At 39.4% G+C, this 18537-nt stretch overlaps 1 protein-coding gene across 3 annotated transcripts; it reads left to right on the plus strand.

Moving 5' to 3' along the window:
- Positions 1-304: 304 nt before the first annotated feature.
- Positions 305-18253, plus strand: INTS13 (integrator complex subunit 13). Of its 3 annotated transcripts, XM_050986293.1 has the most exons (19): positions 315-384; positions 737-792; positions 1891-2122; positions 3051-3125; positions 3834-4036; positions 4287-4367; positions 5521-5611; positions 6565-6693; positions 6841-6864; positions 8343-8427; positions 10133-10222; positions 10673-10762; positions 11715-11893; positions 12645-12815; positions 13202-13356; positions 14293-14523; positions 15827-15966; positions 16623-16758; positions 17540-18253. In XM_050986293.1, the coding sequence occupies exons 3-19, from the start codon at positions 1898-1900 to the stop codon at positions 17577-17579; spliced, it is 2145 nt and encodes a 714-aa protein (XP_050842250.1). In that variant the 5' UTR covers positions 315-384; positions 737-792; positions 1891-1897; the 3' UTR covers positions 17580-18253. The 3 variants fall into 3 exon arrangements, with proteins under 3 accessions (XP_050842247.1, XP_009092362.1, XP_050842250.1); XM_050986290.1 differs by having other exon boundaries at positions 305-792; XM_009094114.4 differs by lacking the exon at positions 6841-6864 and having other exon boundaries at positions 306-792.
- Positions 18254-18537: the final 284 nt, after the last annotated feature.

The raw sequence follows: 18537 nt of genomic DNA on the forward strand, positions 1-18537 counted from the left end.
ACGCAAATTACGTAACTTGCTGCCCGTGATCGCTGACCCTTGTGTTTCTTAAAATATATAGCTAGTGTGAAGTTTCGGTGATCGGGGAGCCTTTTGCTGGCATGCTCCGGCTCCCTGCAGTCTGGAAGACAGAATTCCCACAGAAACTGGAACAATACACACAGCTGTCGCCCCTCGGGCGCTGCGCGCCGCGACCGTAGATCTCGCGAGAACACGACGGCCTCGGCGGGGCCCGCCCACAGGGTGTCCCCGTGCTCTCGCGAGATCGTGAGCTCCTCCCCCGAGCCGTGCGGGCAGCGCAGGGACGGGCGGGGCGTCCGCGCCCAGGCGGGATCGGGGAGGGGAACAGGAACGGGAGCGGGGCCGGCGACGGCCTCGGCATGTCGGGCGAGTGATCCCGGCCGGGCGCTGTGGCCCGGGGAAGTGCGGACAGGGGCCGGGCGCTCCCCCCGGGGGAGCCGCGGTGCCGGCGGCGCCCGTGGCCGCGCGGGGCCCCCGCGGGCTCAGGGGTGGGCGGAGCGGGGGGGGCTCCGGCCGCCTCTCCCACCCCCGCGGCCGCCGGGCGCGTAGGCCGGACCCGGGCCCCGCGCTCCCCGCCGAGCCGCCCGAGGAGGGGGAGCAGAGCGCCGCAGGGACATGGAGGGCGCCCAGCCGGAGGCGCCCGCGCCTGGCCCCGTCTAGGGCGCCCCGCGGGCCTCGTCCCTCCTCCTCCTCGGAGCGGGGCCGCGGCCGCGGCCGGGCACGGCGAGGAGCGGGACCGGGGCTGCTACACCACAGGAGGAGCCGGCCCAGGTGAGGAACGCTCGCCGTCGCCGTAACTCTTCCAGCGGCCCTGCCGCGGCCCCTCGGGCTCCCTGCCCCGCCGAGAGCGGGCTGCGAGCGCTCGGGCCGGGCAGGCAGCGTCCGCGGCTCACGCCCGAGGTGCCGCGGTGACCCCCGGCTGCTGCAGCCGAGCCCGGGTCCAAACCTGCCCCGCTCCCTCCCCTGGAGGAAGCCACGGTCTCACTTCCGTGATCGTCGTTGCTTTGATATTTTGTGTTTTTTTAAATGAGCTTATACGTATTTTTTTGTCTTGTGTATTCTATAATTCAGCAGAAGTACATAGAAAAATAAATTCTTAGGCTAGAAATTGCGTTTTCGGTGGTGCCCAGCGACAGGACGAGGAGCAGTGGCCATAAACGAAAACACAGGAAGTTCCACCTCAACGTGAGGAAGAACTTCTATACATAAAAGGTGGCAGAGCTCTGGAGCAGCTGCCTGGGAAGGGAGTCCCACTCTGGAGACATTCCAAACCCACGTGAAGGCATTACCCGCTCTAGGTCACCCTGCCTTGGCCGATGGTTGGACCAGATGACCTCTGGAGGTTCCTTCCAGCCCTACCTCTTCTGTGATTTTTATAATTTCTCACTTGTTATTTTTGTCAGTGAGATGTTGAAGTACAAATTAACTATTCGTTTAAAAATAAGATATATTTACCAAAGCCAGAACTGAAAACTGGCGTAAAATTCTGTTTATGTTACTTAAAGTTCTTTAAAGTTTAGTAATTTTTTTCTTTTGCATGTTATTTTTTTTTTTTTAGGAAATAAGCTTTAAATAGGAAGCAGTTTGTGTACTTCTTCTTTAAAGTTGGTTTTAAATAGAGGTGTGGGGAGAGTAATACTGTGCAGTTTTGGTTTTTTCAGCAATACAATCCCACTTTTCTCTATTTTTGCTCCTGAGAAAAAAAATAGTTTCTTCTGATTAAAAAATGTAGTCTACTAAATATGGACTCTAAAACTTGCATATTTCTAGGATGTATGTATAATTTTCACAGTCAACTTATGATGTGTTTTGTTTGGTTTTTTTCATTGTGTGCAATTCCTTCCAGCTTTCAATGTCTGTTTCTTTCAGGAAGAAAATGAAAATATTTTCTGAGTCTCACAAAACTGTTTTCGTTGTGGATCACTGCCCCTACATGGCAGAATCATGCAGGCAGCATGTGGAATTCGATATGTTAGTGAAGAACCGCACCCAGGGCATCATTCCTCTGGCACCAATCTCCAAGTCCCTGTGGACCTGCTCTGTGGAGTCATCCATGGAGTACTGTAGAATAATGTATGATATTTTCCCTTTCAAAAAACTGGTAGGTTCTGCCAGCCATTCTGCATATCATACTTAATACAATAAGGGATGTTTTCATCTTTTATTTGAGTCTTTTAATGTATTTGTGTTGTTTAGAGTAAAATATCAAATAGTAATTTATCACTTAAAATTTGTTTTTGCTGTATATATACTTTATAGTCCTTTAATTGGTTTTAGTAGTATATAAATCTCATTACATTTTTAATTTTAGAATCTTTCATTGTCCTAATGTCACTTTACAAGCTGGTACAAAACATGGAGAGATGCTTTAGGGCAACTTAGAGCTTTATTATTGTGCTCTGCTGAACAATGACTTTACAAAAGCTTCAGTGAGGTATTGTCTTAAGTTGAATTTTGTTGCTGAATACACATGGTAGCTCTCTGTAAGAGTTTTGGTATCAGCATTGAAGGAATTCTGGGCTTTAGGAAGAGGGTAGGATTGCCCTGGAGCTAACAGTTTGGAAAAGTGGGAGGAGAGCTTCCTGGCACACACAGCTCCTTGTGTAGAAAATCATATTTTCTTATTGATGTTTGTTAGATCTTGGTAGATATTTACCCCAAGATTACTGTGACAGACTTTGGAGAATGATGTGCAGTTTGCAATATTAGAATTTACTTTATTTTGTGACTATCCTACTGAAAATATAATCTGATTCTTAAAATACCAATATTTCGAAAATCTTATTTGGTATAGAGAACGATTTTCTGGTATACAAATATAAGTAGAAGTTGTTAATCATATTGCTAAGGAGAAAACTGAATACAGCAGGAGTGTGTGATTTTTGTGGGTTTATTATTTTGAGTTTGGCTTGTTGTTGCACATTATCTCCAGACAATCAGAAAAAAGAAGTGCAATTCATGTTTGTTTAAATTTGGGGAAGTAACAATATAATGGCTGTTACCTTAATGAGCTTTTTTGATCCTTGTAGGTGAATTTCATTGTGAGTGATTCTGGGGCTCATGTGTTGAATTCTTGGACTCAAGAAGATCAGAACTTGCAGGAGGTATGATTTGTAACTGTTCTTTTGCTTTGTAGTTCAGACCTCATTGTGAAATAAACATTGTGGTCAATATGAAGTAACTCTGGTTAGTTACAGTATTGGTGGATCTAGTCTGAAATTGTTGTATAACAGAATTTCAAGTAGCTGCCTGTGAGCCTGGATTATTCTATAGACAAAATTTAAAAATAATCCAGAGTCTGTAGGTAGAGACTTAAATATTTAATATAAACATTATGAATAAATTAGTTACATATTTCTTCTGAAATTTAGTGCTACTTCTTGAACTTAAATTCTTAAAAAATATTTGTATGAGAGGCAAATAACTTGTGTTAAATACTTTAGTTGTTAGTATCCTCTTTATGGTTGAGTTGTTTCATCCTGAAAGGGCTCATCCTCTGACAAATTTACGTTGAGGAAGAAATACATTTCCAAAAAAAGCAGAAGGCAACTAACAATATTAGAATGTCTTCCAGGTGTTGGATAGAAGTTGTTATTATGGCCAGATATTTTACTGTAATAAATGAGGTTATTTAATCACAATGAATAAATTAAATTGCAAAGGATAATATAGGGCCAAATGTTTTCCAGAAGGCTGCCAGTAACGTTCCTTAGTTGTTCCATTTGCCCTTCTCCCGGCAATGTCAATGTGCATGTCAGATGCTTTAGAACGCTGCGGGCGGTGCCTCTGTAACAGCTCTTTGTTCCGCCCAGCTGATGGCGGCGCTGGCGGCCGTGGGGCCGCCGAACCCGCGGGCAGACCCCGAGTGCTGCAGCATCCTGCACGGGCTGGTGGCCGCCGTGGAGGCGCTCTGCAAGATCACCGAGTACCAGCACGAGGCCCGCACCACGCTCATGGAGAACGCCGAGCGTGTGGGCAACCGGGGCAGGATCATCTGCATCACCAACGCCAAGAGGTGGGCACCTGGGGCCTGTGCTGCCCCTCCACCAGCGGTTCCAAACACTCCCACGAGGGCTGCAGGCAGCTCCTTTGCACAGATCCTTCTCAGAGCACTCCTCACCTAATCAAAGGTTTTGTTTATTGGTTTCTGAGGGTAAAACGCCAAAAGATTCAAAGATTTCCCACTTTAAGTAGAGGAATATTTGGTGGCTTTAAACAGGAGGATTGATGGTGCAGCCTTAAAAGAAATCCACCTTCCTTTGTAGTGACAGCCATGTTCGGATGCTGGAGGATTGTGTTCAGGAGACCATTCATGAGCACAACAAGCTTGCAGCTAACTCTGACCAGTGAGTATGCTTTTTACAAAGTTTCTGGCATTCTCTAGGAAATATGGATGTATTTCTGTTACAAAACTCACTATGATGAACTATTTGAGTGAATGTGAAGTAGAAGGTGATAAATCATATTGCTAGCTTAGAGCTGGTGTATGATCATTATCTTTCCATTATCATCCTTCACAGGATTTCTTTAGCTTGTTACCTTCTACATCTGCTCCAAAATGAGATGCATAACTGTGCCTTGTTACACATTGTGTGTTTTTAATCACTAATTCATCTGGAGCAGTTTTTCTTGTATTACTTTCATGTTCATCTTCCTTTGACTAAAACAGGTAACTTCTTTGAAACTAGTTTTAGTTTCTAAATGACTGTATTGCCTGGAACTTCCGTTGAGATAAAGGAATCTTTAAATACAGAGTGCATCTCCTCTGAGAAGTCTTTTCCCGCATATGTTTTGTCTAATTAAACTCTGAAGTGTTTGTCTGCAGCACTGTGTTATCTTGTAAAGTTGTTGTCAGTTGAGATCCTATTCCTGGTTGCTCCTCAGGCACTTTAAGAGCAGAAGCAGCGCTCTTTATTTTTTCTTGATGCAGTTGCAATTTCATGGATGTCTGAAGGATCCTGCTCCAGGAGTTAGGTGTCAGATCCATTGTAAAGACAGGGATGTCTCATTCCTGTAGGTAGAGATGTGGTACAATGTTTGTATCGCTCCAAACTTCCACATCCGGATTAGCATATATCCCATTACATGTCCCATCTCTCTGTGCTGTTTGGGGAGTTGTTCTCATGTTCCCTGGAATCCCCTCATTCTTACCTTCACTTGGAGGCACAAATCCTCTGTAGTGTCAATATTCAGCTGAATAAAGCTGAACAGATTGCACCAGTTAAGGACTTACTCCATTGATGTGTCCAAAAAAGAAGCACAGCACTGTAGCATCTGAGGAGCAAGAAGTGTTAAGCTTTTATTTTTATTCTGATAAGAACTTATTTTGAAGTCTGTGCTTTTGAAATTCATATCTGTAACCTAGTTTGTGCAGCACGCTTTCATAAACATGTTACTAACATATGTCTTGATTCTGTGTTCTTTATACCAGAATTAATTTAATTTTAGGAGATGGTCTGCCAGACTGTAAAGGCTAAGCAAAATGATTTTATTTTTCAGTCTAATGCAGATTCAGAAATGTGAACTGGTGTTAATCCACACGTACCCAGTTGGTGAAGACAGCCTTGTTTCAGATCGTCCCAAAAAAGAGGTGAGGGGCTTAAAATTGGAAAGCTTATCCCAGACTGGGAACCATGTCAGACTGAAAATAGTGCAAATTATTCTCAGTTGTTCAGTAGAAAAAGCGCATATGGTGGTTGTTTGAAACCAGGTATATTAAAAAAATCTGTAATATATTCTGCTACTCAACAGTCTGCTCTGCATTAATGTGTTGTCTGTAAGAAAAGATCCCTGAAAATGACTTAACATGAAAAGCATGTAGTGCTATGTAGTATTTAATATATGAGAAGGACTATCAGGGGCTACCTTCCTGTGATTGATTCTACAGAACTCTGCTGTAGTTGTGCTATAAATTGTGAATAGAAGATAACAAATTGACTACTTCCCTCTCTAAGACAGTCACTCTGTTTGGATCTTGGGATTTTTTTTTTTGTTGTTGTTGTTGTTTGGGGTTTTTGGGGATTGTTGTTGTAGTTTTTGTTGTATGGTTTTTTCAATTTATTTTGTTTTGGTTTTGAGTCCCAACCCAATGTTCTTTTTGGCTAAGGAAAAATCAAATACATCTTCTAGCTTGCGTTTATTTGCCTTGTGTATGTATGATGCACTTACAGATAGACATCTAAAGATTACTTTGCTACTGTTCCTCATCAGGTAAAAGAATGTAAAACTAGGCCCAGAGCTGCTGTTAGGATTTATTCCCCATATTGTGATGCTAATTTTTCCTATTAACAATTAGTGACTCAAAGTTTTTTAGCACACTTCTAATTTATTTTTTTTACCATTTTTAAGAACTGCACCTATAGCAGTTGGCATAAGCTCAAAATTCAGAGTGAAAACAGGTTTTGCTTCTTGCTTAGTAGTTTCCCCTGGTGTGCGTTTTAAAATGGTAGTTTTAGCAGTATACTTACTTGAGAGTTAAACAAACTGTACTGTTGAATGATATCACAACCTAAACTGTGAATTCCATGTATCAATTTATTCCAGCTCTCCCCTGTTCTAACCAGTGAAGTGCACAGTGTACGTGCAGGGAGGCACCTGGCTACAAAACTCAATCTTTTAGTGCAGCAGCACTTTGATCTGGCTTCAACCACAATAACTAACATCCCTATGAAGGTAATATTGTGTCTACTGCTCTGTGTTAACCCGATGCATCACTTCTAAATTTGTTTGAAAACTTTTGATGTTTATTTTAATTGAATTTTTACATTGTTTTTCTCTCCATATCATATTTTCTGTTTTGTTTTTTTTTTCTTTTATTAGCCCACATTCAATGTCTGTGATCAGGTTAGTAAAAATGAAGTAGGGGAAAAAAAAGTAAAGAAGGATCACAGAACAAAATATTGTATTGCCAAATCTCAATTTTTGGTGTAGCAATACAAGTGTTATTTCAGTTCTGTTTGCATTACTTTATATAAATACAGTCTTGTTTACCTCAGATCAATTTGTCTGTGATTCTTTTGTCTTTTTCTCGTTGTGTTTAGATATTCTTGACCCTTGTGCATTATAGTGGCATAGTGAGTCTCTTTTTCCTCTGTTTCATTATCATGCCCACCCAACATAAAGGTGTTTGTAACTAAAAGCTGCTTTTTTACCGAGGATTTTCCAGTGGGTTTTCTACTATGAAAATCCGTAAACATGAAATGGGGACAGGATATACCTAGTTAAGAAAGATATTCAGTTAAGCATCTTGTGGTAGAAGTTATGTCCATATTTTAATTTTTTTTTGCTACTTGGAGGGAAATTAGTGCAGTTTAGAATGTCAGGTGTGAAGTTAGCAGTAATTTTCTAATCAGGCAGCAAGGGACAATTGAGACAGAAGTGTCAGTATTCAAACAGAAAAGAGCCATGGGCAAGTAACCTTTGTAATTTAAAAAATTCATTAACTTGTAACATAGTCAATCACTGCATATTTGAAAACTAGAAATATTGTGTGGATTTTATAAGTTAAAACATATTTATATAAAAATTTCAGTTTTTATGAGAGTTTTACATGGGTCATGGCATAAATGTGACTTCAGTTTGCAAATACCTTGTCTGTAACTTTCTGACCTGTGTGCTGCTGGTGTGCCTCTCCTTTCTGCCTTTGTCCTTATAGCAATAGACTATGTTGGGTTCTCTGTGGTTTTTTCTTTTTTTTTTTTTTTTTAATTGTTTTTCTTTTTACACTTGGAGTAAACTAGCGGAGTTACTGTTCTGTTTTTGCTGATCCTCTGCAGCTGTTTGAAGATGCAGTGTCCTCTTTACAAAAATTAATTTTTTTAGTTATAAACTTGCAGTTGCAAATGCACTTCTCATAAGCTTAAGAAATAATAAGTTCCAAGTGTGGGTTTTGGTTTGGATTCTTTATTTTTGGTTTTGAAAATAATTGTCACTCTACCCTGCAGTGAGCCTTTGTTGCTGCTCAGTAAGTTGTAACTGCTGGTGATTATGTAACATTTTGTAGGCTTCCTTAACTTCACTAATTTAGTGAAGTAGTCAAGTCTAGTTTTTACCTGTATGTGATGCTCTGCACCCTGACATGAGGCTTGTATAAAGAGGAATAGGGTTTCAAAAAAGTGAATAAGAGGAAAAGCAGTTGGCTGCATCTTTAAACTGCTCAGAGAGCAAAGTTTCCTCAGCATTGCAATCCTGTTGTTCTCTGAGGCACTTGGAGATTTTTTGTTTTTTTCCAGACTGATAGACAAATGTAGAATCATTCATTTATGAAAATGGTAACCTCTAGCTAAAGTAATTCTATTTATGTCTACCTTTCTCTTTTGAAGGAGGAACAACATGCTAACACATCAGCCAACTATGATGTGGAGCTGCTTCATCACAAAGAGGCACATGTCGATTTTTTAAAGAGTGGTAAGTAGGAATGGCCCTCTGAAAATGGCTTTTGATCAATCTCTTTGGGAGTATTCACAAAGCAAGATGGAGCGCTTCAAATCCATCTAATTTCAGGCTCAAATAGTAAATATTTCAGTTATTCCTTGTAATCCAGGAAACTTAATTTGTAATGTTTGCATTAGTTTTACTCATTACTGACATATTTTAATGCAGCAATGAGAAAACAGGCCAAATTCACATAAGTTCAGGATATTGCTGTGATTTGAAGGGCATGTCAGTTTCTTACTGAGATATAAAAAGTAGATGAGAGACCAGATATGCAAGGAGATTTTACAAAATGAAGTTCCTCTTGTGGATATTTGTGCAAAATTCTGCCTTGCACAATTGTACTTCATTAAGTAATAATAATTAGCACCACCTACATCCCACAGGCCTGTTTATGACAATAATTGCTTTGGAAAAAACAAGACTTGTTTGGCTGTTGAGCTTTTTTGTTGTATTTGAAATAACTATTATCTCTTTTTTTATGTAAATTTGGAATTACTATCTAGTATTCCTCTGAGGTGAATGTTTAATAGCTTAGCCAAATTTAGAAAAGCACAACACTTAACTTATTTTGATGAGGAAACTGCCTGATGTAAAACTTCATTAAAAATCAGCTTATAACTTCTGTATTAGTAGAATTAAATGTCATATGATCCATAAGTTGCCCTTTTGGGGAGTTTGTGCTTTTTGTCCCATTACTTTGAGGAAGAGGAGGTAACTCCTTTGTCATTTCCAAGTGCTGGGCTCCAGATTTTAGGGCAGTGAATGATTAAAGATTGATGAAAAGCCTGGGGTGTTGCAGTAATGACCTCGGCCTCACCTGAACTGTGTTACGATGTTGAAATCTTAAAGCTTTTATTGCCCGGGCTCAGCAGCAGTTTTGTAAAACCTGTCGGCTCAAGGAATTAGGTCTCCTAGGATAATACAAAAGCACTCTGACTGCATTTCCTCTTCACATTTTTCCCATCAGGACTTTGAGAGGAAAAACTATGTTCTTAGATCCTGTAAATTTTGGGTTCTTTCATTTGTTTTTAAATACATATTTCAGCTGTAATAGCTCTGATGCTAGGAAAGCAGGAATTTAGCAACACTGGTCTTATTTCTTTGAAATGTTGCCAAGGAATTTTCAGGTTAAATAAGTTTAGCCTTTAGATATTCTGAGAGGTAATTTCTAAAAATTGTTGCAGTTAATTTTAATAATAAAGTATTTCCAGTATTTTAATAATAAAGCATCTGTGGTCAGTAGAACACATTGAGAGAATTCAGGCTGAATCTGACACAGCAAAGAGACTGGATGATGAGACCAAATATTTCTTTCCCCAAAATCTAAACTTGTCAAATGTACCTTTACGTTGGTTTAATTGACTTTGGGAATACAATATGTGCAAGAAGCAATCAGCTCTAGTATTTGAGAGTTCTGATTTCTGTGTGGAAAATCTTAATAAAGATACTGTCTTAAAGTCCTGAGCATTTTAACAGGAAAAAATTGCCTGCTACTGATAGAACTAAACTTATGTAGAACTTTCTAATTGTCAAATCAAAAGGTTAGGTATCTAAGTTTTAAATTTAGGTTACATTGTGTATATATTCATGTTACATTTTGTACCTTAAAAGTTTAGAGTTGTTTTTTCTGTAAAAAACTCTGGTTGATCCTCCCTCTTTCTGCCTTTCTCTGCAGGTGATAACCATGTGGGTGGCAATAGCAGAGAAGGCACATTTAAAGAAACTGTGACACTGAAATGGTGCACTCCTCGAACCAACAGTGTGGGTAGGTGACATAGAATCTTCCAGACCTGGTTGGTAACAAATCTAAATACAGGAGAGAAAGCCAGGGCAAATCTGAGGTACCACAGGAATTGTGTGGCTGTGCAGCTCATGCACCCTATTAACTATTAGCAATTTTTGTTGACTTGTTGAGCCAGCAGGCCAAAAATACAGGTAAGAGAAATAAGAGCAAACTGACTTGTTAGTGAAGTAATTCAGGAGATAAGGAATTGGGGTTTCTGCTGGAAACAGAACTTGGGAATGTATGAGATTCCCAGAGCTGTGGATTCTTTGGAATCCTCCCACTGAGGACTTTCAGCCTGAGAGGCATCTAGACTTTTTAGTTCTGCTCATTGTGAACTAGCCTCCTCCTCTTCCATTCTTTTATTTTGTGGAATTTTTTTTTTTCTGTCTCTGGAATTACACTCCACTTTTCTACTTCTTTATTTTTCAGAACTGCACTATTGCACCGGAGCATACAGAATTTCACCAGTAGATGTAAATAGCAGACCTTCTTCATGCCTTACAAACTTTCTCCTTAATGGTAAATTTGTGTCCATGGCTAATTATTCAATGTTGTAGTTTTTAATTTTGTAAATGGAGCATATAGCACATTTTGATTGGTGTAGCAGTAATGTGTATGTACTGTAAAAATTCTGTGTTTATTTTAAAATGTCCTATAAATAAGAGAAGAAAGTCCTCAAAGGCAAATGTGTTTTGAAACTTAAAGAGGGGAGGAAAGATGTAAAGAAGCAACAAGTATTGAAATGGAGGTTTGTATGTTTGCAAACAAAATGGCATTACAAACATCCTTTTAAAAAATGTTTCCTTCAGTCAAGTAATTTGATTCTCTAAACATGCAGTGGTTTTATTAAACACTATATCTTAGTGTATTTTTATCTAGAGATTGTGTAGTGAAAATGTCCTTTGGTTAATAAAAATGCTTAGAACCAAAATTAATAGTGTATTTCAGAAAAGCACACTCTTCTGATTTTTGCTTCGTGATAAAAAGAAACTTATTTGGAGAATGCAGCCTTTAATGCTTGGTGTATTATACTTAAAATAAGATAAACAGTTTTATTTCTCTGTCTGAAGAAACAGTGTCCATTTTAAGCATTAGCAAGTGATACCTTTGTACTCAAGAGGTTATTTTATTACTTTTTGAAAGTTGCTTTTAATGAGAGTGGTTCTGCAGCAGGGCAATTTGAATCCCTTATGAATACGTATTTTTTCCTAAGTATAATATTCTATAGAAGAAGTGATTGGTTGGTCTGGGAGAGGCCTTTTGGTGTTGCTTTGTAAAATTTTAAGGTGTATATACCCTGTTCTGTGTCAAGAAATGAGGAGATGGCAATTCCTTGTTCAGCTGGGTGAAAACACCACCTTGGTGGGTTCAGATTCTTCTTGGCCGAGCACAAACCTGTATTTATGCAGCTCGAAATTTAAGATTGCAGCACACAGGAATGAGCGAATGAAACTGATCTCCCTTCCACTAGGTCGTTCGGTGTTGTTGGAACAGCCACGCAAGTCTGGCTCAAAAGTCATCAGCCACATGCTCAGCAGCCACGGGGGAGAGATTTTCTTGCATGTGTTGAGCAGCTCCCGCTCAATTCTGGAAGATCCCCCCTCAATTAGCGAAGGCTGCGGTGGGAGGGTCACTGACTACAGGATCACAGTAAGGGTCTTTCTGTCCTATGCTGCCGCTTCTCTCACATGACAACAGATGCAGGGCAGTAGATGTGGGAAGGAAATGTTGGAGTGGATTGCGTGGTCAAACTTCCTTTGTAATAAATACCTTGATAGATATTTAGTAGAAAATACTGTATTTCTTGATTGTTATGCCTGCTTCATAAAGTACTTTGTCAAGGAATGCCTCCTTAATGCACTAGGAGTGTTTTAAGTTTGTTCTGGCTCTAGAAAAACATTTTTCTTGGCGAGTTTCTTCTGTGGGTTGGATACACATAGGACTATATTGTGCTTATTGTCAAAGGATAGATTGCACATGAGTGTTTGTACAATAAATAAAAAAGATGAAGTTGACAGCTTTGAACCCTGATATCAGACAATCAGCTGACATGCCTTTTGTTTATCCTTTATTTTTTTCAACACATTCTTGATGTCTTTTGTAAATAAGTAGAAGTTCATTCTGGAAAAGTATAACTCTTCCCATACGTGAAATACCTTGCAAATCTGGAAGTCCTCCTTGTCAAAACCCATACATTGATTTTTACCTCATATTTCTGTGCCCCTGTTTTTGTGTTCCCCCGGTAAATGCATGAGAGCTAGAGACAGGGCTGTGGTTGGTAGGGTCAGATGTGGCAGTGGGATGGTACAAAGTGATAAGCAAGGCTAAGCTGTTTAGCCCCTTCACTGAAAGTTCCTTTGTTAGAGAAATGCCTAATTGTATCTTGTTTGGTTATCATTAGGATTTTGGTGAATTTATGAGGGAAAACCGATTAACTCCTTTTCTAGAGCCCAGATATAAGATCGATGGAAGTCTTGAAATTCCATTGGAACGTGCAAAAGATCAGTTAGAGAAACATACTCGATACTGGCCTATGATTATTTCTCAGACCACCATCTTCAACATGCAAGCTGTAAGTAACCTGGGCTGTGTACATTTTTGTTCTGTTCCTAGATTAAGTTTCCCCTTGTTGTGTGATGAATTACCAACTCTATGGGGTGATAAATCCCTTGCTGTATAATCAGTTTATTTTCAGCTTTATTTTTCCTGAACTAATTCTGTATTTAATGCAGTAGATTATTGGAATGCTATTTAAATAAAGTGATTTGAACCTGACAGCTCCAGTTCTGCTGGGTGAAGAAAGCATCTACTTACACATAGAATTAGTACTCAGTAACTGAGGATAAGAGGGTGGGGTTTTGGTGTGTGTTGTTTCATTGCCTTTAATTTTTTTCTCCCTGTTGCTCTCCTTTGACATACACACATTTTCTTCTTGTTCATTTCTGTTTTGCCTCGCAGGTAGTGCCATTAGCCAGTGTGATTGTAAAGGAAACAATGACTGATGAGGATGTGCTGAATTGTCAAAAAACAATATACAATTTAGTAGACATGGAGAGGAAGAATGATCCACTGCCAATTTCAACAGTTGGTACCAGAGGAAAGGGGCCAAAAAGGTTACGTGCCTATCTCTCTTTGTTGATTCTGGACTGTTTTCAGAAATATTCTGTTGACAATGTTATCATACCAGTTTTTTAGAATATAGCTAAAAGTAATACATAGTGAACTGAACACTGTATTGCACATCCCAAATGCTGTGAATGCTTCACCTGTATCATTTAGGGGCTATAACAGTACTGATACTGCTGTATATTAAGGAAAAAACCTCTACAATTTTGTTATCTAAGAATTTAAATGTGTTAAAAAAATTGAAATCAAATATAGTTTATCAGCAAAAGTAAGAAATTTATACAATATGGACAGATAAAGTGGAATAATTTCAAACTAATAAAAAGGAAAACGGTGCATCAAAATTGGGATATATCAGAATCTTTATGGAACAGTTATTTAAAATATGGGATATTTCTTTAAAATAAACATGGAATATTCTGACCCATCAATCACTGGGATATGTTCCTTGTATTTCCAGGAATGAATTGAAAAGAAATTCAGCTTCTGATCTGCCTACATGACTGGGAGTTATTGACAGTAGTGTGGTGCAATTATTTCTTATTTTTTTAGACCTAAATAATGTAATAATTAATTTGCATGTCAGTACATGAGTGGACCTCTGACATTGCATTGTTAGCAAGCACCTGAGAGGTTTCACAAGTGCCTTTTGGTAGTGAGATCTTGTGGATCAGTACAATTTCAATGGACATAATCCATTTCAATTTAAACTTTACCCTGGGCGTTAACTGGGAAATGTTAATGTGGTTTCAAGCATGGAGTAATCCTGGGTGGAGGAACCTGCAGTACAGGGGGATAGATCATCTCTTTGGAGTTATTTTTGATTTGGGGTTTCTGTTTTGTTTCTTGAGGTCTGCATTCATTCAGTCAGTAGTTGCTGATGGTGGTGATCCTCAATGCGGTGTGTTTTCCTGGCCCTTTAGGGATGAGCAGTACCGCATTATGTGGAACGAGCTGGAGACCCTGGTGCGAGCACACATCCAGAACTCTGACAAACACCAGCGAGTACTTGAGTGTCTCATGGCCTGCAGGAGCAAACCCCCTGAGGAGGAAGAGCGCAAGAAACGAGGCAGAAAGAGAGAAGACAAAGAGGACAAGTCAGAGAAGTTGGGCAAAGACTATGAATCAGATAAGCCATGGCAGGAATCAGAGAGGTACATTTTCTAAAGTGAAATCAAACTGTAGCATAACTGTTTTTCTTAGTTGACCTCTTAGATGGGTGTTTTAGCTTAAGGAGTTCCTGCTGTTGGGTTCTATCATAACCACACCACCTCTTCGATATTAAACTGCTTTATGGAAACCTTAAAGCATGTCTGAACATGGGACAAGCAATTGTTTTCTTTTATCAAGCTGTAGATAGTTCAGTGTTCAGGTTGATTAAACAACCCAGCTTGACTTGGCTCTTCAGCTGAGTATCAGGATTATTGTCCATTTACCTCCTGTCTGTAATTCATGTTGTTATTGTAGCTTGTCTAAGTAGCAAGCACCTAACAGTGTGTTCTGTATTCCTTCTCTGCAACTACTTTCTACAGAGTTCCAAAAAACTCATGGTAATAAGCTTAATTTGCATGAGTTTTGTGCATTCAGGGATCATTTAGGATGGGAATGTGGTGGTGTTCGCAGGGGTCCCAGGACGAGAGAAGAGACGAGAATCTTGACTCCATGTTTCAGAAGGCTGATTTAATATTTTATGATGTATATTATATTAAAAGAAAATGATATATTAAAACTTACTAAAAGACTAGAAGAAAGGATTTCATCAGAAGGCTTGAAAGGAAAGGAATGATAATAAAATTTTGTGACTGACCAGAGAGTCCGAGACAGCTGGACTGTGATTGGCCATTAATTAAAAACAACCACATGAGATCAATCAAAGATGCACCTGTTGCTTTCCACAGCAGCCGATGATTATTGGTTTTCCTTTCCTCTGACGCTTCTCAGGAGAAAAAATTGTAAGGAAAGGATTTTTCATAAAATGTCTGTGACATGGGAGGACCTTTTCATCTACCCTGCTGTCACCATGCTGATGACATTTCATGCCTACCTATGAATGATCATTCCTACAACTTTGCTTTCACATGTGGAACAAAAATGGGGACTGAGATAAAAGGGGTTTGGTGTGAATGGGTCTGAATTCACCTAGAAAAGATAATAGGAAATTGTATTGTATTTCTCCATGTATTTATTTTAATTTAGTCTTTTCTTCAACATTCAGACCTCAATTATCTCAATAACTTAAGTGAAACTGTGTATTAAGAACCTTTCCTATAGGTAGTGCTTTATACAGAGGATTATTTGGCTACAATTCCCTATTATTTGTCACCCACTCCAAGGGGTCAAAAGAAATTTTCTTGTGGTACAGGTCTTGTATAATTCTTGAGGAGTACAGAAAGCTATCAAGAATTATGTCCTGCTCAAGCATATTTTTCCTCACCCTTTTCCTTCCCTCTGAAAAAGGTTAAAAGGTCTTTTGGATCGGGAGAAAGAAGAACTGGCAGAAGCTGAAGTTATCAAAGACTCCCCTGATTCTCCTGAGCCCCCCAACAAAAAGCCTCTCATCACAATGGATGAAATGCCCACAGTTGAAAAGGCAAAAGGTAAGCCAGAACAATTGCAACAGATTATTTCTTTTAAAGGTAGATGTTGTTGCATCAGTCTGTGTTTTCTAAAGTAATGAGGTGAATAATTTTGGAGTTAAAGCTAAGTCACTGAAGATGATGTTTAATTGAATGCTAAATGTTGAGAAATTCTTGGAAAACATGTTAACCTCACCAGGTTTGTGAAAAAAGTGAGATACCAAGATACTGTGTGGGTCTGCTGATTGGCTCTTGGGTTGAGAGGGGGTTGGCCAAGTTCCTGCTGGTGCTGTTTGACCTACTATATGTGAGAAATGCTGTTTGAGATCAGGTATCAGAAATCACTGTCTCTTGCTAATAAATAATCAGCTTGCCTAAGCAGTGCAGTTGTCAGAATCGACAGTTCTCACTCTTCCTTGGTGTGAATTATTTTCTGTCACAGTGGCTGAGCTGATGCTGAGATTCTGCATTTAAAGCAGAGTTCATCTCACGTGCAGCAACTCCTCAGCCACTATCACTTTGCATATTTTCTATTTATTTAGCCCCTATTGTAAGTTTGTTTTATATTGTTTTAACATGTTGAATTACCATAATCTCTAATTTCCTTTAAGATGTGTTAATGATGTAATGTTAATTCAAAATTTTCATCACTTAGACTCTTTTACTTACAATTTTAGGGCCAATGTCCTTGCTGTCTTTATGGAGCAACAGAATTAATACTGCCAACTCTAGGAAACACCAGGAATTTATTGGTCGGTTGAACTCTGTCAACAACAAAGCTGAGCTGTATCAACATCTGAAAGAAGAAAATGGGTTTGTATCAGGAAACGCATCACTACCCATATCTTGGTAGCAGTCAGTGTGGAGTTTACAGCATTAGATACTCCTTTGGTGATTAAAATATCTAAATACATTCCTTTGCTTCTCACCATTGATAGAGAACCACAGCAGTGTTTGATTTTCTGTTTGCATCCTGAGTGAAACTGCGTGCTGAGAGCTGGGCTTCCCTGGGCCTCAGGGATTGCCCCTGCAGCAAAGCTCTTATTAAACTTCAGGGGTTTAAACAGTAGCTGAGACTTTCTGCTTGCTTTAGCTTCCAAAGGAATGGCTGATACAGAAATATTGTTGGTAATAAAGTGGTTGACTTTTAGGCTGTGCTGTAATGAAGTTGACAGTAGTCCATGTTCTACAAAAGATACTGGAAAACCAAACCAGCCTCCTCTGAAGGAAATCAGATGATGGTAGACAATGATCAGTGTAAGAGGGGTGAAAATGAAGTTCTTGGGAAAAAATGGCTAAAGCTCAAGTTTTCAAAATGGATTCTCCAGTCACATTAATATTTTCTATTTTGGTGAGGTTGATAGTGGATGGGTTTTCACAGCTGAAATGTATCCCTGCAGAAACCTTTCCTTTATGTACTGGCTGCTGTTAAAAGAAGTATTAAGAGGAGATAAGATTGCATATGTTGGGGTAGGGTGAGACAGGACACTTAGTGAAGTAAAATATATTTATGAAAGCATTTAAATCTGATTTTTTTCAACTATTGATTGTTCTTCCAGTAACAAGCCTTACCACTTGTTGTCTTGCCTTTCAGAATGGAAACAACAGAAAATGGAAAAGCAGGCCGGCAGTGAGGATTAATTCTGTTTCTTGGGACAAAACCCAGCCAAAATGCAAAAATATTTAATGCTGGAATTGCTCTTGGTACTGTTTCAATACAGTTGTATAGCTGTAGTTTGATTGGTTTTTACATTTTTCTAGTCCTATTTTTGCTATGAAGTATGAAACCTGCATATCACGTTAAACCAGCTGTGTGCAAATAGGAGATGTCCTGAAGCGTTTTCCAGTCTTGCTTTAGGTTGAAGAAAACCTCTGCCATGGAGTAAATCAAGTAATCAAAAATGTTAGTCACCTTAAAGTCCTTGCCCAGAAGTATTGGATACTATTTCAAAATCAGTGATGACTGTCTTAAAAAAAAAAAAAAAATTCAAGTAATTTACAGTAAGCTGATAACATCCTTAATTTTGGTCCATGAACACCATTTATTTATACTAGGATTCCTCAGGAGTTCAGAATTATGGAAAAGACCGCACACTGAGTACCCAGACACTGAGCTGAGAGAGTGCCAGTCTTGGTTTTCATCTGAGGGGTGGGAGGGTGAGGGGTTTTACAGATAAAAATTGTTGGTTTAAAGACTTTTAAGAAATGGAATGGAAATGGTCTTTAGAAAAGCAAAGCCTTTCAAGTTGTTGTGTTGGAGTTAAAGGTTTGTAAGCAAAAGTACAATAAAATTTTTTGCTAATAATGATATTATTGATGAAGTGTGTTCTGTAAGATACTTGTGGTTATATGTCTGAGAGACTGAGTTTGAGTGGCTGTGAATGAAAAGGTAGGTGATCTGTGTCCAGTTTCTTTGAGTAGAGCCTCTTTCACTGGGGAGTAGAATTCTCAACAGGGAAAAGTTAGCCAATGTCTGTGGTCCAATCCCTTGCCAGGTTTTGGGTTCTCTTCCACATGGGCTAAGGAAGGATGAATTCCTGAGCTCTCCAAGTGTTAGCCTTCCTCTGGTCTGCATCTGGCTTCTGCAAGCAA

Source organism: Serinus canaria, chromosome 1A, assembly GCF_022539315.1.
Source record: "Serinus canaria isolate serCan28SL12 chromosome 1A, serCan2020, whole genome shotgun sequence".
Lineage (NCBI taxonomy): Eukaryota > Metazoa > Chordata > Aves > Passeriformes > Fringillidae > Serinus > Serinus canaria.